Source organism: Anoplopoma fimbria, chromosome 11 (genome assembly GCF_027596085.1).
Source record: "Anoplopoma fimbria isolate UVic2021 breed Golden Eagle Sablefish chromosome 11, Afim_UVic_2022, whole genome shotgun sequence".
NCBI classification, from domain to species: domain Eukaryota; kingdom Metazoa; phylum Chordata; class Actinopteri; order Perciformes; family Anoplopomatidae; genus Anoplopoma; species Anoplopoma fimbria.
In genome coordinates this window covers 23,239,281-23,264,050 of record NC_072459.1, presented here as the reverse complement: position 1 = coordinate 23,264,050, position 24,770 = coordinate 23,239,281, and the positions used below count along the sequence as shown (strand labels likewise).

General features: G+C 42.7%; 3 protein-coding genes across 4 annotated transcripts in view; all 3 read left to right on the top strand.

The window, feature by feature from the left end:
• The window catches only part of LOC129098946 (meiosis inhibitor protein 1), a 51,413-nt gene extending 40,555 nt beyond the window's left edge, over positions 1–10,858 (top strand). Inside the window, exons 28-32 of the mRNA XM_054608088.1 lie at positions 4,120–4,201; positions 4,512–4,618; positions 5,608–5,739; positions 9,783–9,910; positions 10,499–10,858. Coding sequence (XP_054464063.1) covers positions 4,120–4,201; positions 4,512–4,618; positions 5,608–5,739; positions 9,783–9,910; positions 10,499–10,553 — 504 coding nt within the window. The 3' untranslated portion in view covers positions 10,554–10,858. The remainder of the gene's footprint in view (positions 1–4,119; positions 4,202–4,511; positions 4,619–5,607; positions 5,740–9,782; positions 9,911–10,498) is intronic.
• A 1,314-nt stretch (positions 10,859–12,172) lies between these two features.
• Positions 12,173–20,801, top strand: LOC129098738 (coiled-coil domain-containing protein 134-like). 2 transcript variants are annotated; one of them, XM_054607831.1, is made up of 7 exons: positions 12,173–12,475; positions 16,117–16,225; positions 16,391–16,512; positions 17,329–17,413; positions 17,898–18,079; positions 19,360–19,431; positions 19,621–20,801. In XM_054607831.1, the coding sequence occupies exons 2-7, from the start codon at positions 16,123–16,125 to the stop codon at positions 19,744–19,746; spliced, it is 690 nt and encodes a 229-aa protein (XP_054463806.1). In that variant the 5' UTR covers positions 12,173–12,475; positions 16,117–16,122; the 3' UTR covers positions 19,747–20,801. The 2 variants fall into 2 exon arrangements, with proteins under 2 accessions (XP_054463806.1, XP_054463805.1); XM_054607830.1 differs by having other exon boundaries at positions 16,102–16,225.
• A 109-nt stretch (positions 20,802–20,910) lies between these two features.
• Positions 20,911–24,322, top strand: LOC129098737 (uncharacterized). Its single transcript, XM_054607829.1, has 2 exons — positions 20,911–21,055; positions 21,504–24,322. The coding sequence occupies exon 2, from the start codon at positions 21,536–21,538 to the stop codon at positions 23,528–23,530; it is 1,995 nt and encodes a 664-aa protein (XP_054463804.1). The 5' UTR covers positions 20,911–21,055; positions 21,504–21,535; the 3' UTR covers positions 23,531–24,322.
• Positions 24,323–24,770: the final 448 nt, after the last annotated feature.

Below are 24,770 nucleotides of genomic sequence, written 5' to 3'. Positions count from 1 at the left end.
TTTACTATAAAATTTGGGATAAGCATGTTTAATACAGTCAAAGTCACAAAACTTGAGGTGACGCATGAAAAAATGCTTACTGCGAGACAAAAGCCTAAATTCAGCAAGTTCTGAACGCTTTGTTTGGAGTTTTGCCGTGGTGGAAGAAGTACTCAGATCTTTAACCTAAGTAAAAGTGAAAATGCAGAATGGCCTATTTCATATCACTATTAATTATATAATTATTATTATCATGTTGTAAAATGAATGAAGTGAAGTAAAAAGTACAATATTGATTTCCAAAATGTAATTAAGTACAATACTTTAGTAAATGTACTTACTTTCCACAGTTGGAACATTTTCCTGACGAGGTGTTGATGTCCATAAGCAGACCTCCACTCTGTTTGAAACAGAGGATGATAACAGGTGCTGCATGAATGCACCATAACTTAGCTCAGTTGTTCTTGCTGTTAAATCATCTTAAGGGCAATATGTTTTTGTAAATTTAGAGATGAACTTGAGTCTGCTCCAGGGACTGCCTTTGTAACATTTCATTTCTCACATAGTTATTGTTTGTGGAAGCAGAAATAACGGAGAACACCGACTTCATTCTGTCTGGTTATGCTGCCAAAGGTGGAGTGCTGCCAAATATATTGTTTTTCACAGCATTTGCTTAAATTCCATAATATCTTCTTGTCCTTTTAACGATTAAGAATTAACATAAACATTTATGAGTACAGCAGTTTATTTAATGGTGGCTTTATGGACACAGGCACAAAATCATAAAAAAACAAAGGAAAATGAAGACTGATGCTAATGAGGTGCTGGCCCGCAGGTAGAATCAGGGAATGAGAGCTACACACTCATCACTGTAATGCTGTCCTTTCATTCTTAATTATATAAACCAGCACATATTGACTCATTCTGGATCCTAACAAATGCATTATGAATAACATCATGTATAGAGATGTTGGTTTAACGAATTAAAAACAATCAGTGTGCAAATCTGTCCTAATCAGATATACATAACCATGTGCTCACACAGCAGTGGGCTTAAAGGCTGATATGACGATGTCTACCGTCTCTCGCTTTACTTTCACTCCACCTTTCATTCTGCAGCAGAGGTAACATGAAGGTAGTCTTTTAGATCTTAACACCATGGCATTGAAACTGCCTTTCACAAACAAGGTTGTTCAGAAAATGAGATTTCAATTGATTAAGTAGTTAGCATAATGGAGTGGCACGCTCTCCAGAGCAATCCCAGAAAGTTAATAGAGGTAGCCGGTGTATTGACTTTGGTTGTTTATTACGAAAGAGGCTGACTGGTGTCTCACCAGCAGTCGTCTAACAATAAACAGGTGAAGCACTGCTTCTCCTGGGTGGCAGCCGGCTGAGCACAGAGCAAGAACCGAAATGGTCCAAAATATCTGTCATCCAGTGCACTAAATAAGGCGGTAGGTAGACCCTTTATCACAGAGCTTATAAAGAATTGTTCTATTAACTTCTGCTGTGCACAGAACTACTACATATGTTGAGTGTTAACACACGGCTTTGATATCACAGTTGTCTCAACCTAATTCGTTATGATCAAAGCAGTGCTCCAGCACCGCAAGACACAGAGGCACTACTGTACATAAAAATGAAGCACTCAAATGCTCCATCACACAATCAAGTATATTGACTGCTACCTTTACTGCCGGGACTTAACGGCCAACTCTCAACAGTCAAACAATAAAGGATGCATTGTTTCTGTATGACTGACTCTAATAGATTGGGAATCGATGAATCACGAGGCTTGCAGGACTTGTGAGCAGCTCCAGTACGAGTGGTGGTGATGCATTTTTACTGTGTCCATAAAATAGAAGGAAGATTCCTCTTGAATACAGCTCACTTCTGAGACTCATTGTGCATTGAATGGACATGGGTTCAAATTATTTTTAAGACCCGTACATACAGTAGCACCTTAATAATAATTAAGCCTTTATTAGTCCCACAATGGGGAAATTCGGTTCTCTGTATTTGACCCATCCCGGAGGAGCAGTGGGCTGCAATGAAGCGCCCGGGGAGCAATTTTGGGGTTAGGTGTCTTGCTCAAGGACACCTCGGCATGTTGCCTGTAGAGGGGTTCGAACCACTGACCTTGTGGTTGTGGTTGTGGGTCAAGCGCTCTACCTCATGTGCCACAGCCGAAATATTATGAGAAGATTGTGATACAAGTGGGACTGGGCGATATGGAGAAAATAACATTTTTGACCAAATACCTCAATGTTAAGACGGTACTGTAGGTTTGACTATTAGTGCTTTCACAAAATATTTGCAAGATGAGATTTTTGATGAACCCATCAAACCCTTATCATCAATAATGTCTGAACAGCTAGAACAGTATGGTTAGTTAAGAAAGTTACATCACTTTACTGTAATGCAGAATTTATCACCAGGAAAAGACTACCCTTATTCCAACGAAATCTAAAATCTAAGACGATATCTAGTCTGATATTACGATATCAATCATCGATTTATATTGCCCCGCCTTAGATACAAGACGCTGGACAAAAGAGCTTCCTTGGCCACATACATTTCTTCTCCCATTGACTTAGTCTTTGGAAATACAGGGTTGTGCTCAAGATGAAGTATTCCTACACAGTCTCTAACTGTCGAATGTATTTGTTTCGTGCTTGTTTCTAGTGGTGCTGGTCATTTTGACTGACAAGGATGAGCAACTTGAAAAAGGTCGGGAGTGGATGCTGTAGACTTACACCAGTGTTCAGTAATTTAGGGTTTACATTGACAAGTAATTCTTGACTCCACAAATACTCATCAAGATAGACGTGATTTATAGCTAAATGATTTGTTTTGCTACAGTATCGCAGTGGCAGGTCATTAAAACTTTACAGCCTGCAAGTGCGTTAAAACAATCAGCAAGCTGCTGCCCTTGCCGGCGGTGAGAGGTCATCAAAATGATGTCTGAACTAGAGAGAAGGTGTCAGAGTAGTCGAAGGGAGGTAGTGTAGAAGCCTGCAGTGTATTTGAATGGGTAATCAACTAACCTGGAAAACGCTCCAGCTAATGAAGTGTAATGCCACCGGGCTCATTTTGATGCTCATTTGCATGCAAAATGCAACCGTGTTGTGAAACCCAGCTCCTCCAGTACGCTGGCCAATACTGCACCATATGTTTATAATAATGATATAATAAATTACAAACAGTACAGATACCAGCTGTAAAGTTAATTAGTAATGCTTTACTCATGACATGTAAACAAAGACATCAACATATATATTTGCAAAAGAGATATTGGGTTTTTTTGAGTGTGACAATCTTCAGATAGTGTGACATGAAATATGGTAACTATGGGATATTTAGCTGTTGTATTTCTTTTTTTATCCAGTGCCTATGTTGCAGCATTCCACCCTCTGGTTCCACACCAGTGGCATTTCTTCTCTGTGTAAAAGAGTTTAGTGCTGAACTGAGCTTCGGCTCTACGGTTCAGTGCTCTGTGGTCAGCTGTTCAGCTGCTGATAGGAGTTCCCTACTCCCCTCCTCTTTCTTATGTTTCGCTCTCTTATTCCTTATGATGCTCTGGTTTGGTGGCAGGAGCAAACACTGCAGCTTCTCTCCTCTACTTTCTTGACTGCTTTCCTCTTTCTGCTCCCTTTTCTGGCCCTCCTTTCTCTCACTAAGCCTCTCCTTTCATCTTCATCTCCACCTCTGCCCTCTTCCCTCTACCAAATTCACCTCCTTCGATCCTTTATCCCCACCTTTCCTCTCACTTCTCCCTCCGTCTCAAGATTAGGGTGTAACACTCCACTGTCGTCTATATATCCGCCTGGCCTACTTCAGTATTTTTGGACACTACATAGTGCGCACTGCCAGCGCCGCCCCTCTGGGAGAGACATGCATTATTAAAAACCTCACTCAGTCGCTCTCCCCAGTGTTCCCTTGTTCTCCCTTTTGTTTCTAGGTGCATCTCTGTCCACTGCTGAGCACATGTGTTTGTGTCCATTGTGTCTACATCCCAGTCCTGTGTGCTCCTTTGACTTGCAAACACTTTTGAGCTGGAAGATGTTCTTTCATTCTCTTTTTTATTGTTTACTTGGCTTCTCTCTCATGCTTCACCGTGCCGCCTCTCTTTCTCCTCAGAAGCACGAGCTGTTGCTCAGAGCCTCAGTCAACTGTCTAAGCTCCCTGCTGGGCTTCCTCCAGAGGAAGAGTCCCGCTACAGGTACCAGACAGGGAGACAGTTTGGAAATGTAGAAGTTATCTCTGCATGTGCGCATGTGAGAGAGAGATGAAAGAGGATGTATGTGTGCAAGTATTCTCAGGTATTATCTCATATTATCTCTGTCTTCAGCGCTGTAGCAAGCACGTTTGTTTTGTTTTTTACAAGCCTGCTGTGTGTCATTAACCTTAATCCATTTCTTTAGTATTTGCACCAGGAGAATTTAAACTGAATTGATCTGAGTTAGGTATCCTAACTTGTCATTTTTTCTCCCCCTCGTGGTGTGTTTTCTGTGCGTATGTCTGCGTGTTAGCAAAGTACGTGGCGTGTCAGCCATGGAGTCGATTCCTCGTCCACTGCCTGCTCAGCTCAGGAGAGAGCGCCCAGCTCCACCCTGCCACTCTCAGACTCATCACAATTGTGAGAGGTTTTACACACACACACACACATCTCAAATTAAGTGTAATTTATTGGGCACGGTTTTGAGAAGTAATGAATATTTGATATTAATATCATAAAAACTTAATGAAATAATAAAAACATGAAAGTGGTAGAGTATTTGGATCGCATGAGTAATGAGGATGAATATAGTACAGTTTTATGCAGGCTGACATCCTGCAACACATAGACATTTTTGAAATATTACCATATTGTGGGTTGTGAACTGAGGCTCTAAACATTTTTCATTTATTCATTAAACTCAGGGGAGGAACTGCTGGTCAGCTGTACCCCATTGACCCAACACATCTAAATGAGCAGCAATCATTTCTAGGACAATACATCACCAAACAAAAGTAGTTTTTGTGAGGATGTATGTCGATCTCTACACATTTCTCATATTTAGGTCTTTACAAAATTGTAACAAATGAAATAGTCCCTTTGCAGTATGTGTATGCATTCAGTATACTTTCAGTAGCTAGCACAGCATAGGCGTGCTCACGTTAGCCAATGATGTACTGAAATACACAGTTTTTTTATGTAGAAACATAACATTTAAGAAACTTGTATATCTTTCCAACCGCTCCAGGTAATGAGTATCATTATAGAAAAATATTGAAAATCTGATTGCATGTGAGTTTATAGAGCAGAGCCATTAAGTTGTCCAATCCTTGTCAGAGCTAGACAATGATACACTATGATTAGCCAGTCTTCATTTGAGGGCGGAACTTAGCAAAGGGTCAATTGACCTCTACATTGTCCACAATATCAGATCACTTTAAAAGAAAAACATGTTTATTGTTACCTTGATTCTTTATGCTTTCCTCTGTCTCTTTATTTCTACCTCCCTCTTCTAGTTTTCTACTTTTCTCACTCTCCTCACTGTAATTCCCCCATGTATATTAATGACTACATCTGTGCATGATCGTGCACTTGGATGTGTTCATCACTCTGTGCTTGTGGTTCTGCAGCTCCTGCAGCACGGCAGTACTTCAGTGCTGTGGGAGCCTGACCTGCTCCAGGTGACGGAGGCAGTGGAGAAGAGGGGGCGGGAGGTGCTCAGTGAGGAAGCAGCACAGGCCATCAGGCTGCTCCTCTCACAGGTACACACGTACACGCTGACAAACACACAAAGATCAAACAATGGACACTCTCACAGCAATAGACTTGTATCACACTGTTACACATAAATATCTCCATTCCTTGAATAAATGAATCAGAGAATAAATCAAGTTCATACAAGATCAGTATCAGTCGGGTTCAAGCAGGGTTTATAATACTTTTGTTCTTCCCTGCAAATAAAGTTTTCTTTATGCAAATAAAGTACCAGAATTTTGCATAGAAGCACCGCCGTAACAAAGTGCCAATTTACAACAGTAGCCTCAGTGTGGGACTTCATCATACTTCAGCCACACAGCCTGACAGGTAAATGGTTGACAGCGGCTCTAGTTAACATTGCAATTGCAAAGACTAGTGCAAAGTGTAAGCTCAGAGGTAGGTACCATAAGGTTTGACAGGTGGTGTTGCTCAGTTGTGCTTTTTGTCTGGGAAGTGTGGTCTGTAGTCTGAAACTGATGCCTCCTCAAAATCCTGCTGACTTTCTTGCCTGTCAGGCATCTGCCATGGACACATCTCACGCAAGCAGTTTTCCCTCTCCACATCCCTCTTCCACTCTTGTAATTGTGTCATCATAGAAGGTGCTAAATTCCTTATTTAGAGCATTAATATAGTCACAATCAACTACCTGCTAAGTAAAATTATAGCGGAGCAGAGAAGGAAGTCACTGTGTGTGTTGTAATCCGGCCTTCTTTGTGCTTTGTTTATGTAGCCGGTCCAGCTAACATGCACTAACATGCACATGCATGTTAGTGCATATGATTCCCTGTATGAGTGGCCCACTCACACAGGGAGCTAAAATAGCTGATAACGCATTGGCATTGTCGCCAAAGCATAGCATCCGCACTCCGGTTACCCACAAGGTTAACACTGTTAGCTCTCTCTCTCTAGCTGTCGCCATGGTGAGAGCCGTTGAGAAACAACAGATATGCTCTGATTTTGGAACTTAACATCTTTAATGGTCATACTTATGTACACAAAGCAAGGAGTTACTGCTATCTAGAAGTGCTTGTCATTCACATTAACTCAGTAAACCCATCTGTTAGTTGCACATACCCTTTGGTATCCAGAATCATTAGTCATGTCGGCACTAATGACGCGTCATCTGTGTCACAGAAACTAGAGACTGAATTTAAAATCCTCATTTATTGGACCCCCCTTTTGACGCAGGTGACCATTTTAATTGTGTCTGGACCAATCACTGCACCCTGATACCGTTGTGCTCTTGGGATAAGATATATGGTTGGAGAAATAAGAAAACATTAGCTTTAAACTTATATTTGACTCGACTTGAAAGACCAAGACGTAAATGGGAGCCAAACGGCTGGTTAGCATTGAGGCGTTCAAGGAATAAATTGATAACTGCAATCTCACTCAGTGGACATTTTGTTGCTGCGGGCCATTTGTTTGAAGATGATTGCACACTGCCTCAGCCTTTCACTGCTGATGACAGACGTAAAACCTACTACCCACAGATGTTAAAATGAGTTTGTCAATCTAAAGGCCTCTACTGGTTGGTGAATTATTAACCAACCAGGTTATGTTTTTTTAAGGTTAATCGGCGCTATTCTGTAGTTGTTGCACATATCCATCAAAGGTCAATTAAAAAGTTACACTGGAACGTAATGTAGGACGTCATACAAAAAAAATGCAAACAGAAAATATGGATAAATAATTTGGTTTTACTTACATCATGAGGGTGTATGGGGCAGATCAACTAAAGAAAACAACTTTGCTCAAATTAAATTTTTGCTCTGCTCCGTTGCGATGGCAGCATTAAGTAGAGATCAGCATCATTCATCAAATCACTCAGATTATCCCCAGAAGAAACACGGTATTGTATGAACTGGCTTCAGATGCAAGTATTCCCTGTGAAGATCTTGTTTCAGCACAAATTGAACATGATGAACTACGCCCTCGTCGTTACCCTTGTTAGCTTTGCAGCGAGTGCACAAAGCCCATCTGCGTTTGCTTCAAGACTTTATAAAACACAGAAGGAGTAGCAGCCACATCAGATTGCTTTGCTCAAATTTGGCGTCACATATAGGACCAGAAGCACATTTAGTATTCTGAAAGTAGCTCCGAATCAGAGGAGTGACAGAATGATGGCACGAACTGCAGCACCCAGTGCAGCACGTGCCAGAGAATCATAAACTGTGCGAATACATGCGCATCTCTTCTGCTCCAATCTGTCACACATAAACACAAACACACACACACACACACTGAACTTTGTCCTTAAGCTCTGTTGATCTGCCTGTGTACTTAAATCTCAGTTCACGAGGAAGCTCTCTGTGCACATCTGCCAGGGATCTGGTGTCGTATCACTATCTTGCTTCTTCCCGATGAGTTGTGACATAACTGTCAACTGAGTGTGTGTGTCATGGAGGCATGTTTGTGCACACGATATGATACAAGCAATCGTGTGTGCATGCATGCATCATTTGCTTTTGCAGCTTGAGCCCATGGCTATTTCCAGTCCTCCATTCAGACTTGTTAAACATCTGCTTGTGCTTGTCTTCCTGTCTCAACAGTATGTGTATGTCTATATGATCCAGTGGTCAGGGTAAGAGGCTTGGGCTGCATACTAAGTCAGCTTGTCATATAGGGGCTGGTCTTAGGGGAGAGTCCCTTCTCATAATTTCTAATGCTTGCCATCTTCTCATACATGGCCCCCAGACTGGAGGGACTCTGTTATCCAGCACTCTTTCTATCTCTTTCATTCTTGCGTACGCAGAATGACCTTTCACTTGGTTGCCTCTTCTGTTTCTCCCTCTTTCCCTTTGCCTCCTCTCTCCTCTTCTTTTGCTCTCCAAATTGTTCTCACCCCACCAACTCCTCTCCATTCACCTCTATTTCCCCTTTTGCTCTTTTCAGTTACCGGAACAATTCTTTTAAATTTTGCCCTTTCCTTCACCCGCCTGTTCCTCAAAATATCATCCTCTCGAGTCACTGTATAGGAACTGTTGCAGAGAAATAACAGCTTTAACTTTGAGTGCAACATTCACTTGTGTATGGAGATCTCTCTCTCTCTCTCTCTCTCTCTCTGGAAACTTCTTAAAGTTCCAGATTTTTTCTCATTCTCCACTAGTGCAGAGAATGATGATTATGGTAATGATGGCGGAGATGATGATAGTTTGGTGACAATACAAAGGATGTTGGAGGCATATTAACAATACTCAGGCTGCTGTAGCTAACAACAATATTGTGTTAATACGGTTGTAATTCTGCAGTATTGCCTGTGACATCTGACGTTAACAGTTTTGTTTTTGCAGTAGAAGCTTTCTGTCATGCTTACTTATTTAGCACTCTGCAAATCCCAGGTGTGTGTGTGTGAGTCTCCCTCTGAAGAATCTGCCCTTTGTCAGCCTTGCTTATGTATTTTGTTTTCTAAAGGTGCGGTTCAGGGGTTCAGAGCATTAATAAAGTGGCAAGCAACTGTCTGCTATGTAAAGACATAGTGGAGTAATGTCTAGCTGAGCAGAAAATGTATTTGCTCCTCGCCTTGACATAACCGTGCAGGCCGTGGTGCTTTTAGAGCTCGTTCGTTCCCCACTGGTTAGCTCACAGTCGCCGCTCTGCACTGCTCTTATACATTGGTTTCAGCTGATTAGAGTCCTGACCAACTGTGTCATTGCAGAAGCGTAGTAACCACTCTCCCATTCCCCATTAGGTAAACACTGTAAGCTCTTTCAGCACTTTTGCTGTAGTTTACAGTAAAAGCCGTCACCATGTTGAGAGGCAGTCGAAATGCTCCCGTTCTTGTATATCAGTCAGCTAGGATAAAAAGGAACTTTTTCTTATCTGATTCAGACATTCAACTTTCTTTTCCGACTTCAGCTTTTGTCTTCTCATCTCCCTCCTCACTGCCTATTAACCTTCAAGTCCCAATATCGGCATTATGTCCTGTGCTCTTTCTTTTCATTTCTCCATTCTCCTTTATGTTCCTCCCTCATAATGCTGCTTGTCTCCCCTCTCCCTTCTTTAATTGAACAAAATAAAATTCTCCCTCTTGTTTTTGCTCGTTCAGATCCAGAGCAGTGTACTGCAGCCGCCACTCACAGAGGAGCACAAGCAGAGAGTGAAGGCTGTGATGGAGTCCCTCGGCCTACAGATGCCAAGCGAGAGCTGCAGCCCCAATCTGCCCGGCAACATCGTGTATCCCTCACCTGAAGTGAAACACGCATAAACACCTGTGAACACAACACACTCACATGCTGACATGATCACAACAATGTCACACATTCAAACATGCTTCTGTATGTTTCTGACAAGCTGAAACACACTCTTAGCACACCTTGAAAGATACCCACGCTGTACTTTAAATGTAAGAAGAGCATCTTGATTGATTTTCTCTGGCCATTCATTGAATGTCTGTGTTTTGCTTTTCACTCAATCTCTTGGACAGTGTGTTGTACAACACAGGGTTGTTACTGTAGTTCAGTCAGAGTCAGTACTTAAAGGCTCAGTACATCTGTCGTGTTCATTGACTCTCACACGTTCTTCCTTTCACCCACCCACTCACTCAGTCTCTGTCTGTGCAGCTTGATCCAAGCTTTATTGGCTGCTGTCTTACAAAAACAATATTGTCATATCACATTAATTGTAAATAAATAAATGAAGCAATAGCTTGATACAAAAAATATATTTAGGCACTTAAAGTAAACACAATACACACATTTAGGTGAAACCGAATTATGGTGTCTTTTAGTTACTTTCTGCTTCCTCCTTAACTATTGTCCTCAGGCGTGTTGGAGATGTGTCCATCTGTCTGTCTGACTTTACAGGGAAAGCAGGCTGATGTTCCGGCAAACTGAAGTTATTATGGCTGATATTGCTATTCCCTCAAGTTGGCAATTCGTTTTATTGTTCACTTATTGTTCCATACTTTTACTAGATTTACCTAGTGGGTTTTCCGTTCTGCTCATAAAGCAGCTAATGCTCTTGCCTACATTTGACACGTGTCACAGTGAAATAATTAACTGCATGTTATTGAAAGTATTTACAATCTGTGATCAATTAAAGATCAAAAAAACATTTGTTTCTTTGTTATAGGTTTTATAGGATAGAATACCCTTACGCACACTATACCAGTCTCTACTACAATAAACCACCTACTATATAGCCAAGTTTTTTCCATGGATTCTGTAACACAAACGTATTTGACCTAATTGAAATGATTCATGCGATCCACAGAAGTAATTGACCTGATCATAGCAGCGATGATCTTCACCCCACACCTCACACCTCAGGCCTCAGCTCTACTCTTTAATTTACCCAGGCAGGAGGCTTAGTCCCAGTGAGGGTCACAGTTGTAAATGACCCAGGTCTGTAGGGACTTGTTACCCATCAGCACCTTCACAAAGCTGTCAGTTTGTGAGAGTGTGGCACCATGCAGGCCACTGGGTGTGTTTGATGGTGAATGTGAGGTGGACAGTTGTAAAGCTGATGTCCATGGAAGTGTTGAGTGGAAAACAAGAGAGACTTCTACACCAGATTCATCTTAAAACAAATGTGACATTTATTGTAGGATAACAGGAGTATATCGCCCAGCAGTTATACGTGCACGGGCCTAGCAGTACTGAGAAGTTCAGCAACTAAAAGGCGCTTAAACAGAGTGCGCATCATGTTATATAGACTTTTATGAGTTGAATATGATAGGTCCCTAATAAAGGAAGGCGGCTCTTGGTTTAGACTTTCTGAGGGCCTTATCAGTTAGTGAAACTGGGTTTCTTTGATCTGGTTTCTCTGCAGCATGAGCTCATCCTTCTTTAAGTGTCTCTGTTCCTTTTCCATCGTACGGCCAGGCACTAGAACGCCCTGACCGGAGTATTTGACCTTCAAAGAGAACTCATAACATTTACCGCAATGTGCACAGTGATAGTGTGATGTGAGAGCATGAACAAAATATACTGTGCTCGATATTTGTATGTGTGCATTTATACATATGAATGTAATATTTACATGACAGAAGCTTTGGTGATGTCAAAGTGTGGAGAAAATCTTTAAATATACTTCTCTGTAGAGGACCTTTAACTGTAACGGCCACTGATTATCTCTGGATTAAGTTCCAGGAACAAAATAAATGTAATTGTTGGTAAGTAAAACTCTTAATTATTTGGTAGTGGTGAGTCAGTCAGACAGGACAAGTGTTCATCAGCACCTTGAGATTTCTTTGTATTTTAAAGTGTGCTATATAAATAAAATCCATTATTATTATTATTATTATTATTATTATTATTATTATTATTTAATTGAAATCAAATCAAAAACAAGTACTTCTTTAAAATGTACTCAAAATTAAAGCTCTTTTTTTTCCTACAATTTCACAAAAAACATTATCATAAATATGTCTTGCACATCATTAGTATCTAAAAAAAAAAAAAAAAAAAAAAAACACGAGATAAACGCGACGCACAACACGCTCTGGTGGCGTCCCCCTCTAAACCCTCCGTGCGGAAACAACATCCTCCTCCTCGGTGAGCGTCCGCTGGCTGTCATTCGTCCAAGGCGAGCCAGCCGGTGCGATCGTGGCGCTGGAGGACTGGAGCAGCGAGAGCAACGTGTACACGAACCCCTCCACACCCGAGGACCCAGAGGGGCCACACTGAGGATCCAGAGGGGCCACACTGACTGTCCCGTCCAACCAAAGACAGACTAAACGGCACTTCTGTGGTCGCTGATCTCTGCCGTGTGTCGCCGCCGTTTCTCGGTACAACACCGGTGAGTGGCGACTTTGTGTGGCTGTAATGTGCAATGCTTTCATCCGTTGAATCACCTGAACTGATGAATCCAGCTGCGATGACGGGCTGAATCTGTCGAGGAGCGACTTCAAATACTTGTTCAATTCCCGAAAGCGCTCCCCTGGAGGAACCCTTGTATACATGATTGTGATGTAGTGTTGCAGAGCGGATCTAGATCACTAATAGATGGGGTTTTTACGCCACAGTTTGATACTAAACGCGTTATTACTGGATTACAATTAAGTGAATGAACTCGTTATCGCGGGTCAGGTAGGGTTCAATCAATTAAACAATGCTTAATTGATCTTTATCTAGGCTCTGCCATCACCATCACCATGTCCGTGCCTCTGCATGAGTGATAACAGGGAGCAAGAGAGAGAGAGAGAGAGAGAGAGGAGATGATGTGTGTGGCTGTGGAGTAGTGGAGAGCAAGGTAGTTCTCCAATCAGAGGGTCGGTGGTTCGATACCCGGCTCGATGTGTCCTTGGGCAAGACACTTAACCCCAAGTTGCTCCTGAAGGCCATCGGTGTGGACTGGATGATGAATGTTAGTTAGAGTCTGATGGTGGCACCTTGATGGTAGCCTGTCATCAGTGTGTGAATGGGTGAATGATATGTAACATACTACTGACTGTAAGTCGCTTTGGAGAAAAGCGTCTGCTACATGACTGTAATGTAATGTAATGATGTGTCAGTCCTTGAACCTCAAACCTCCCACAGCAGGCTGCAGCCTGAGGGGGATCTGGATCCTCTGCTGCACATCCAGCTGTCTGATAGGCATCTTGCATGCTCCATCCTCTCAGGAGGCTCTTTCCGCCTCAAGGGCTGGTTTTTGCCTCTTGAAGTTAATGTCAGAGTTGGTTGGTTGGTTAACAGTTTGGACCGTTTCCTGCTTTTTATTGAGGATTATTTTCTCCTTCTCTTCTTGTCCTGCGGGATTAGAGAAGAAATTGCAGATATTGCACTGCATCTTACAATATCCGATGCATGTTTTCACACCACAGAGGAATTCAGAGTGGAGCTATATCTTCACCGCTGTGTAGTACGGTTAGACATGCGAGCCTACTTATGTGAAGAAGCTGGAACCAGAGTCTCCCACACAGGAAATACAGCTTCAGCCCCTCTGCCACTGGAGGTTGTATTTGGCAGAGCAGAAGAAGAAGAAAAAAACTCCTCCGGCCAAAAGATTTACGTGGGCTTACACGGCTTCAGCATGAACTACTCTGCCTCCAGATCTACCCCGTGGCGAACACACCTCACCCACCTTGAGTGCCACATTGACAGACCAAATCTGAGCCAGGCCCTCCCACCTCGGACGCTGACCGGCAGTGGGTCATATGGAGGGAAATCCATCCAAAGCACACTTCTCACAGAGCAGCTGTGTAGTATTGCTTGTTCTAAAATGTGTACGTGCTGTTGTACACCTCAAGCAAGAAAGGTGTTATTGCCGTTATGACCACAGGCTGAAATCATGTTATGTTAGTGCGTTTTCTCACGTCTCATTTTCTCCCCCATGCAGCCAAGCATACGAATCAAGGAGCACTTGTGATCTACATTGTACTGTGTCACAGTCAGGTGTAATCTGACCCTAATACGTGGGTGATTTACCGGTAGGGTTCTCCTGTGACTTAGATTTCCTCGAATAATCATCCTGTATAATCAGTGTTTCCTGCTTGCAGTTAATGGATGCATTCAGAGTCTCATCTCTGGGCCGCCCATGCCACATTAGAGATGATTGATCCGCTCCTAATGTCCTTCTTCTTTAACGTCTCAGCACTTTGCCCAATTGCACGGAAAACGTCAGCTATGTGTTGACTGCATTAAACGGTGCTGGTGGCAATAACCTTTTTTTCTAGCCCATAAATATCTGTCAAGAGCCACATGGCTGACTGCATGGAGGCACACGGGACCATCAAATAACTGGACTAGCCGCTGCCACCGGAGAGACGGGGCGCCTTTCTCCTGGGCTGTTATCTAGAAATATGGAGGCTTTCGACCAGCACTTAAGGATATTTAGTGCCGCATTTCTCAGAAAGCTGGGAAACTACCCAAAAGATCTTATCAGAACGCACAAATTGGCCTTAATCGAACATTGTCCTCACTCAGCTGTCTTCGAGAGCACTCGTTTCTGCTGACTCCGTAAGAAAAAGGAAAAAGTATTGTTGTTTTATTTCTAAATAAGAGACCACCACTTCAAACTAAAGAAGTCGCAGTTAGTCGCCTCTATTTCCACTCATTCATTTGAATCATATCTTGAGATCAACTGTCAGATTAGAGTCTTTGGACGGTTGTCATGCCGTCATCGGGGTCTGCTGTAAAAGCAGAGCAGCAGTGAAACAGGAGGAAGTTGTAGTAGGAAATGATCGCTGTCGATCACGTTCCCAGCACTCTGTGGAGGGATGGTGTGTTTGTCTAGGAAGCATATGCTTTCCTCCTCTGATTTATGTGAGGATTCTTAAGGGGGCTCATTCAGTCTCAATTAACATTCATACCCGAGACGTTTGCTCGCTTCCTACTAGTCCTTCAGGCTCAAGCTTCGTCAGGCGTGCACTTGCAAAGATTAATTCTGTCGGTGCAAAATCAAGTTCCCTGGCGCTCATTATCCCCTCGCACGGGCTCTCTATCGTTCACTCTCTCCTGACTGTGGGTCTTTACGTTTTTTACCGCTGTGTCTTTGCAAAGATACCAGCAAATTAAATATTCACCAGGAAAGCTGTTGTTTCCTGCAGGGTCTCGCCTTCACACTCCTCTGGACGCCCCTCCACTTATCTCTTGCCCTCCTCCTGACTCTCCCAGCAGGCTCCTCACCCCCACCCGAGCACCGCAACCCCTCAGCATCCCTCTCGTGGTGTCATTGATGGAAACCTTGCTAAATTATGCATGAATTATGTGAATTATATCTTGTTGCTTTTCATCAACATTGTCTCCCCCTCCCTCCCTCCAGTCCCTACTGTTTTTTCTGCTAATGTTTTCTTAAAAATTGGCTTTCATCAAATTTTCATTAGACGAGGCCCTATTTTTAGCTGTTGTATTTATTTCCTTGCTCTCACACCTCCCTCTCAAATGTAAAAAAAAAAGCATCTGAGGGAGAGAAAGTTGCAACTGGATGATAAATGTTTGGAAGGACCACGGCCTTGAGTGGAGAGACCAGGGGGACGAGGGAGAAGCAGGAGCAGAGAGGGAGTGTGATACAGAGATGGTAAATGTTCCTCTTGGGGATTACGCAAGTGCCAGACATCAGATGTGTCTTTTTAAAAAGGGAACATAAGGAGCCCCTCTTCAAATGACAACTCCCCTCTTTTGCTCCATATTGACCACTTATCCCCAGCATGTCTCTCTCTATATCTCGTATTTCACACAAGTATCACAAGAGGGACTGAGCCATTCTAGCAGCTTCGGAAGAAGAAAAAAATGCCTCATGAATAAGAAAACAATTTTCAGATGAAAGTGAAATCTTGGTATCAAAAGAAAACCTGTTCAGCGTGACACTCACATTCAAAAGAGTTCTGCTTTTGAGATGTACAGTCTAGACTCTGTAGCCTGAAACAAATTGAAATCACAATCTATAAGTGTAACATCATGGCTTGTCATCTTTTTTTTTTTCAGGAGAGTTCCCCTCAGCTGACCATGCAGAGTGTGTGTGCGCTGGTAATGGCGCTCGCCGCTGCCGCCCTCGTCTCGGCGGACTCGGACTCGCACAGACTGAGACATGACTCCAACCTGGACATCTGTATCCTTCTGCGTGTCTGCCTCTGAGTGTGTGTGTGTGTGTATGTGTAATTGTGTCAGTGACTTTCCGTGCCTTTTTTAATGTGACAGATGGGTGCATGAGAAAGCATTTATGTAAATGACGCCCATGTGGAGAACGTGTGTCCTCCTGAGCCACTCTTATCAGACAAGCGGCTGTTTGAGACCAAGAGGAAAGATCAACTGAACGCGCTGAAGAACCTGGTAGAGCTGAACGACATCAACCAGCAGTACAAGATCATAGACATCATGCTCAAAGGACTCTTCAAGGTAGGGTGTGTGTGTGTGTGTGTGTGTGTGTGTGTGTGTGTGTGTGTGGGTGTGTGTGTGTGTGTGTGTGTGTGTGTGTGTGTGTGTGTGTGCTCTCACATCATATGCTCACACAGTCTGTAGGCAGCAGCAAAATCAAGCACAGACAAGGCCACTAGTATATTAAAAAAAAAACACTAACTGCAACAGTTACTTCAAAGACCTGGAGCTCGTGCTCTCAGCAGATTGAAGGGATGACGAGGTTCTTAGAGCGACAGAGAATCAAAGGCTTCACATCCAATGGTAACATTCATCAGCATGCATCCTCGCATTCATTTGAATGTTAATTCAGACTCAGCCGCTCGGAGCTTTGCTTTACAGTACGCCTCCTTCTCTCCCAGAGGACGGTTATCTATGCATCTTTCAAGGACAACCGACGTAGTCAACCTTCAGTGGCTGGAAGACATTGTCAGCATTTCTATACCGCTCTGTGTATGACTGTGTGTGTGTGAGAGAGTAAGTGCTTAACAGTGTTCCTGCTTATTACTCTTCCATATACTATCCCTGATAGACGCTGACTGATCTCAGATGTCTGTTTTTGCACAGTGTGTGTTTTAACCACAATATGAAACGGCGTCTTCGTGTCTAGCAGATTCACTGCCTCCCCTGGTAACGGCAGTAAAAGTGCCGTGTAAAATATGATGGGAATACATTTTCCTTTAAGATCTTAGCTGTATTTCTCCCCTGAATTACAACAGCAGGATGAATACCCAGCTAAAAGTGTAAAGTAAATAAACCTGTCTATTGAGCTGCGTTTTATTTATTTTTATTCCTTAGGTGTTGGAGGACTCGAGACAGATCCTGGTTGCGGCCAACATGCAGCCTGATGACCCTTTCCCAATGGACGATAAGATCAAAGAAGGTCTGATTCCCTTTTTACACCTCAGCTGTTTCATCATTTAATTTTCTTTTCGCTCTTGCTCTACTTATATAAGCCACTTTATTTAGCAGCCTCTCTAGTGTGTCTTTCACACTCTGATTCTGTCTCCAACACCTCTGACTGGTTTGTCACCCGTTTCTTAAAGCTCCACCTCGTGTCACTCTTCCTTTCTTTCATCCTTATCCCCCTTTGGTGCCAATAATATGAGCTTTCACATCTATCTGAATGTCACGAAGATCAGCTTCCCCTATTTTTCAGGCTTATTCAACGCCACCACCTATTTGAGTGTTCACTGAACTAAATCATCCATTGCTTGAGCTGCACTCTTCCCTTTTGTTCTATTGATCAGCATGCTTTGTGTTTTGTTTTTTTAAGCACATGTATACAGCGTCAAAGTATTGCTCTCGCTGTCTCATTTATTTTAATTAACCTACCTGTTTCTCTCTGTTCTTCCACGTCACTTCAGCTTATTCCCACGTGGTTGAGAATACCGCCTTCTTTGGCGACGTGGCGTTGCGCTTTCCCCGTATTGTCCACCACTACTACGACCGCAACACTGACTGGGACGGTCTGCTGCGCTGGGGCCTGAATTTCTGTAACCAGACTGGGGTTTTCACAGGAGGAGCCCACCAACATGTCCTCACCCTTGTAAGACAACACCTACCCTGTTCTTACCTCTTATAACTAACGTTTCCTGTTGATAAGTAGTGACACACTTCTGATGTCTTTTGCAGTAAGGGTGTTAAAAAAAAAGGTTTCTATTGTATCTTTGCATGCAAACTGTAAAACGTTTTTTGACTGGCTGTAAAAATCTGTGAGATCTCCATTATGCATAGCTAAACAGAAAGAGAGTGTTGCTTAGACAACACTACTGAGAATGAGAACTCAGACCCTTTGAACAGGCTAAAAGTAAATGCCTCAAAAATATGAAAATAATCACAATATTGAAGTTGATTCAGTTTAGTTTATTTCTTACAATTTTCTGTCTTTTTGAATCCAGAGCAAAAATGTTGATAATACTTGCTTGTGGATGAAGTCTATATGCAGAACACAATATCAGTGCATGATGATATAAACCAGTGAGAACATGGAAAACAGTTCAATGCTATATAGCGCGCGGTGGAATAAATGTGACGCTGTGATGTAGAGACTGCAGTGCATTCTGCTGTCATGTTGGGTGCACAACACATCCTCAGTGTCAGCTAACACCGCTCTGCCATCACCGCTAAATGTGTCATTTGTCATCATCAAATTTGTCCCCATGGATTGTGGCCTTTTGAAATTTAAAAGAGCAAAGCGGATAAAATGGTATTCTCTGTGTGGGTTAATGAACTAAACTCTTGCAGGATTAATCTGTGACCTTAGCAGTGTGCCAAGAGGATTATAGTGCGGATAAATGCTGAGACTGGAAGCAGCAGCAGTGAAAGCGTGCCTCAGTAACACCACTCTGAGTTTAGTTTGCTTCTGATCCTTGACTGCGGCGATACTCAACTTGCCAGGGGCCAGTTAATGAACAAACATTAATAATATTCATCAGGTCAAAATTAATGTGGTGCTCCGGTTTCCTCCCACCCCCAAAACATGTATATTTGTATGTATGTATGGCACTATTTTTATTTGATAAACAAGCTCTATTAGTCTATTTTAATGATTTTTTTTATGCACTGCTTACTTAAATTGACAGAAAAAAATCCCCATTGTGTATCAATTTATTATCATAGTGAATTAGAAATGGAATCTGCCCTACCCCATGCGATTGTACTTGGAAGAAATATCGATTTTGTCTGCAGCTGCTTTTTAGCTGCAGAGTAAGCGATGTGACCGAGTCTCATTTTCATTCCTTATCTCTCAATCTCTGTTGAAGAATTGATAATGTGCCCTCTCTTCCTCTTTTCCTCTGTCATTTGTCTATTCCGCTCATCTCTCAGATGTCACAGGAGCTGGGAATAACGGAGAAATCTCCAGACTTTATAAACCCGTACCGCACAGAGAGAGACGATGTAAGTATGATTATTATCATTATCTCTTAATGATCCATTAACAGTCCAGCAACCCCCAAAGTTACCGGTAACAAAAGTAACACAGACAGATCTTTACTTTATCATACCGTTTTTTTAATAAAGAGTCACAGACTAACGATATCTCTCACATAGAAATCCATCTCTCTAACCCTGTCTCATCTGCTTCAGGTGCTTCACACTGCCGAGGCTTTCCAGAAGATCTTGAGGGAGGAGGAGAAGAGGAGGAGGAAAGAAGAGAAGAGGAAAGAAATAAGAAAAGGCCCTCGCATCTCCCGCTCCCGTAACGAGCTATAGCGCTGCACCCCGGTGCTGGTGGAGAGCAGAGAACAAGAGGAAGGAGCTTACGCACCATCCACAAGGGGGGGGCTTGACTTGTAGACTCCAGGCAACAGTGAAGGAAATAAAAGCTGTCTTCACTTGTAAAAAGCCAGGTGCTCTGATTAAAACAAGAGAGGAACCCTCAAGGTCACACAAAAAAGTAATGTGTCAGTTTCTGGCTGAATCTAACCTTGTATAGGAGGTAAAGACGTCTCTGGAATAGGAGTTGATAAGGGAAACTCATTTTTGATAACTTGAGGATTACATAAATGTACTTTGGAATATAATTAATTTAAATATAATCTTTAAAAAACTGCAAAACCCCACTGTATTGTGTCTGGTCTAGATTTAATGTGTCTAAAACCCATTTGCTTAGAAATACGTGTTTGCCAAATCTAAATTTGTCCTCATCTCATTCAATTGGGTCTGTTTGTGGTTAAGTTGAGCTTTGATTGATGATGGAATACAGTTTAGTTTTTGTTCCTTGTTCCTTCAACTGAGTTCTGTGGGAATTTCCAAGAGGGATGTTTATAAGTTGGCAGATTTATGTTCTTTATTGCTGCTCAAAGGTTTTAAGGACACATTTGATGTTTTGTTGCCTGAAGGACAGTTTTCTTTAATTTGTTCATTTTCATTTATTTTTGGTTAATTTGATCACCATTAAAGAAATCATCAGTGTATTTGTTTTTTTTTGTTTTTTAAATCTTTTTTACACAAATTTCGTTAGTTGTTTCAGTTTAGTGACCTTTAGTTAATAAACAATATTGTATCCTGTTAGAACTATGTGTCACCCATAATTACAGTATATAAGACCTGCACCTGTTTTGGTGCTATTTTTTGTTGTCTTTTTCTGTTTATCTTTGCTGGAAATCTACATATTTTAATGGTTTAGATTTATGGAATTGAGATTGATGTAATTTTGAAATTGTATTAAGACTGTTATAAAAACTATATGTATATTCAGAGAAAGAATATCGTTGCTGCAGAATGAACAAGCCATTTTGTTATCAAATCTAATGAAATAAAGTGACTCTGATATGTACAAAAAACATCTGTATTTCATATCACTACAGTGTGTGTTTGTGTCACGGGTAGTTGCACAGATCAGCCACCAGGGGGCAGACCGTCACCAAACCGACTGCAAAGAAAGTCCAATGTTTATGTTTGGGAGGTTGAACAGAGCTCAACATGTAGCTTCACTCAGAGGAAAGAACTAAGTTAGAGCTTGAATCAAGGAAAGAAACGACGTGTTTAAACACAACTGAGACCAATAACTTTGACTCTGGTAAGATGACTTTTATCTCACTGTGTCGTGATAGTTGCTGTTTTCGTCATAAATTAGCAACTTGCTAAGGCTAGCTTGTTAACATGGAATTAGCTTTTGGCTGACTATATTTGTTGACATTAGCTAGCTTAATAATACATAGCAGGGGCTACAGCATTGCATTGTGGGATTAAACGTGATCTTTGCTTTTGATGTCTGATCTTAGCTTCAAGGTTTCTTATATAAACATCATACCTAGGTTAGCTACTGTGAGCTAACCTATTCAGTTGAAACGTTTTGTTTGTGTCCAGCACCGTCCTCACAAACACGGAATGTTCCAGTGCTTTTCACACAAAACAAGGCTTGTTTTGTCTCCATGAGCTTGTGTCACTGCAGTTACCCTGTCAATATAAACAGCTATAGTCTCAGTGAGTTACAGACACTTTCTGTTGTGCTGCTTTCCCCACAGGGTATTGGGAAGAGAAAAGGGAGCCAGTGAATATGGAGGGTGAGAAGGAAGAAGAAGACTCTGACACCAGATGGAATGAAGAGCTCAGGCTGGTCCTCATCGGAAAGACCGGATCTGGCAAGAGTGCGTCTGGAAACACCATCCTTGGCCGGAGGCAGTTCCTGTCACAGATCAGTGCCAGCTCTGTCACTCAGATTTGCCAGCTCGGGAGCACTGAGATCTCAGAGGAAGAGGATGCTGAGGAGGAAGGCCGGACTGTCACACAGAGGAGGATGAGGAGAGTCACAGTGGTTGACATGCCGGGGTTCGGAGACACTCACCTGAGTGTGGAGCAGATCCATGCGGAGGTAGCCAAATGTGTGTCTCTCTCTGCCCCTGGGCCACATGCGTTCCTCCTGGTGGTGCCGATAGGACGCTATACGGACAATGAGAACCAGGCTGCCTGCGGGTTGACCAGGATATTTGGGGAGGATGCAGTCCGTCACCACACAGTGGTTCTTTTTACCAGAGGGGATGACCTGGAGGGCATGGGGATTGAGGATTATCTGAGGGAGACTGCACCTGCTGGTCTTATGGCTTTGATTGACAAGTGTGGGGGCAGATACCATGTACTTAACAACAAAGACCCCGGTAACTCAGTGCAGGTTACAGAACTCCTAATGAAGGTGGACAAGATGGCAAAGCAGACTAGACAAGGGTTTTATACCAATGTCATGTTTTTAGAAGCAGAGGCTGCCATCAGGGAGGAGCAGAAAAGGATGTTGATGGAGCGAGGGACAGCAGAGGGGGAAGAACAAGAGGGTAACGATTGCAGCATGGAGGAGGAAGCTAAACTTGCTAAAAGGAGAAAGTGCGACTTGGAGTTTAACAGAGCAGATAGCACAGATAGAGGACCAGAAGGGGTCAGGAGGAGGGAGTTTGAGAGAGGAAATGTAGAGGATTTTAGGGTGGAGAGGTGGAGAGAGGAGAGCAGAGGCAACCCCTTCAGCTTCCTGAGAGACAGAGCTGAACGTTGTAGGGACCAGTTCAGAGGCGGGCACAGGGCTGTGAGCAGGCGCCAGTCCGTCCGCTCATCTCTGCTTCACTTGAGGAGGGAGGCTGCGCTGTCCGCTAAGGTGCTGGAGAGAGTTAAGATCCTGGTGGCTGCTGGAGCCACGGGCATGGTGGTGGGGGCAGTGTTTGGGGTAGCTGCCCCATTAGCAGCTGCGGCAGGCGCATCATTTGTGGGGAACTCGGTTGGCTTTGCTGCGAGTCAGTTTGCTGGGATGTCTGTAGCGGGAGGCACAGGTGCGGGGAAAGCTGTGGGGGCCATAGTGGCGGCAGCCTCAGGGAAAACCGCCCTGGCTCTGGGGGCAGCAACAGGTGGAGTTTTGGGTGGTTCTGTTGGAGCCATTGCTGGTACTGAAGCTGACAGTCCTGGGGAGGGTGCTCTGGATGCCCTGGGGCAGGTTAGTCTCATAGGGGCTTCTGTGGTGGGAGTGGCAGCAGGTGTGGGAGGCACCATGGGAGCTGGGGCTGCTTTAAGCGCAGCTCTGGAGGGAGCAGCTTTCAGCACAGCAGCACTCGGTGGAGCTGAAACTGCATCAGTAGGTGCAGCAGGACTAGCTAATGCCTCTGTAGCTCAGAGCAGTTTAGCCTCAGCAGCAGGGCAGCAGGCAGTGGCCACCGTAGGAAGTGTAGCTGCAGGTACTGGGACTCCTCCGTGTGCTGCAGCCGGAGCAGCTTTAGCTCAGGAGATGGCAGCGAATGTCCCACTGGCTGCTGGTGCTCCCGGTGTTCTGTGTGGCTTAACTGGGCCCAGTGTGACATCAGTGGCCAGCAGGGCTGTGTCAGATCCCTGGGGCACCGTGGCGGTATCGACACGCATCGTGACTGCGGTGGCTGAGATAGGCAAGGCTGCAGCAGGCATTGCCTTGGCTGGTGGTCTGGTAGTGAAGGTGGTGAAGGAAAAAATAAGATGTGGCACAGGAACAACAGAAGCCAGTTACTCAGAGAAGAAGTCGTATGAGGTCTACTGGAACAAATAAATACAGGTTAAGACTGGAGTCATAACACAGGGAATGAGATTATATTCATATTTGTTTCCCTGGTCTTCTGATATAGTACTACACTCAGTAGCAGTGAAAGATATTGCTTTGCCACGGAAATGCAAAGCACCTCAACGATACAATCACAAATGATAATAGACAACAGAGAGCAGATATTGTAATTGCAGTATATTGGTTGGAACGGTTTGAGGGAGGCGAATGAGTTCAGTGACGTTTGCAATGTTGTGTGGGATGACTAATAAAGACAAACACATTTCCAACAAAAATCAATTTTTATGAAGTTATTCATCTCACAGTTGGTTGGTTTTGAACACGACCTAATGTCCTCAAACACATAATAAAAATAAAGAGAAAATTACTTTTGGGAACTGGGCTGCTGAAAATGTCGGTCACACAGTTCAGCAGTGTGAACTCAGTCGAATGAATGATATTATTTAATGAAGGTTTACAATTTGACTTATTTTAATCTTTTACTCTTTCTTAGGAAGAATCACTAAAAATAAGATATTTTGCTGGGTGAAAAAAACAATGTTTTAATGTAATTAAGCTTACTCATTACAGTAATGGGTGTTGTAAATGAACAAAAGGTCTGAAGTATTATATTTATATCCTCAGTGTTTGTACTTGCAGATGACAGTGGGTGGTTGCTTTGCAGTGTTTCACATCCTGTAATATGTACCCAAAATTTGAGTTTTGATCCAACCCTGATTTAAACTTCTGGAAATGTATCAACAGCTCAATGTTTACTTTGGTGAAGTGAATTAAACAAAAAAGTCAACAACTCTACTTCCAGTGAATGCATTGTCCTCATTTCATGTGTTCTGTTGTTCATTTGTTGTTACCTTTTCTGCTGTTACCTCACTTGATTTTAATAGAAAATTACCACAAGAACCTTTTTTGATAATCACTTTTAGGTGCTTGTGCTAGAGTACATTTGTGAAACTTTTTAAATCAGCTATATCATAGAACTGATGGTTGGATTACGTGCACAAATTAATAATTCAACTTTATTTGTATTTCTTTTATTTTTAAGTATTAAGCAGCTAATATACTAATAATTTCACTTTAAGTAAAACTTAAATGAATTACTTTTTGTATTTTAGTGCACAGTTGCTGCTTATTCATAAAAGATCTGACCTGAAGTATATATTTTTTAAGCATTAACGTGGTAAGAATCATTAACTCTGATTGGACACTAAGTGAACTTGTATATTTTTGT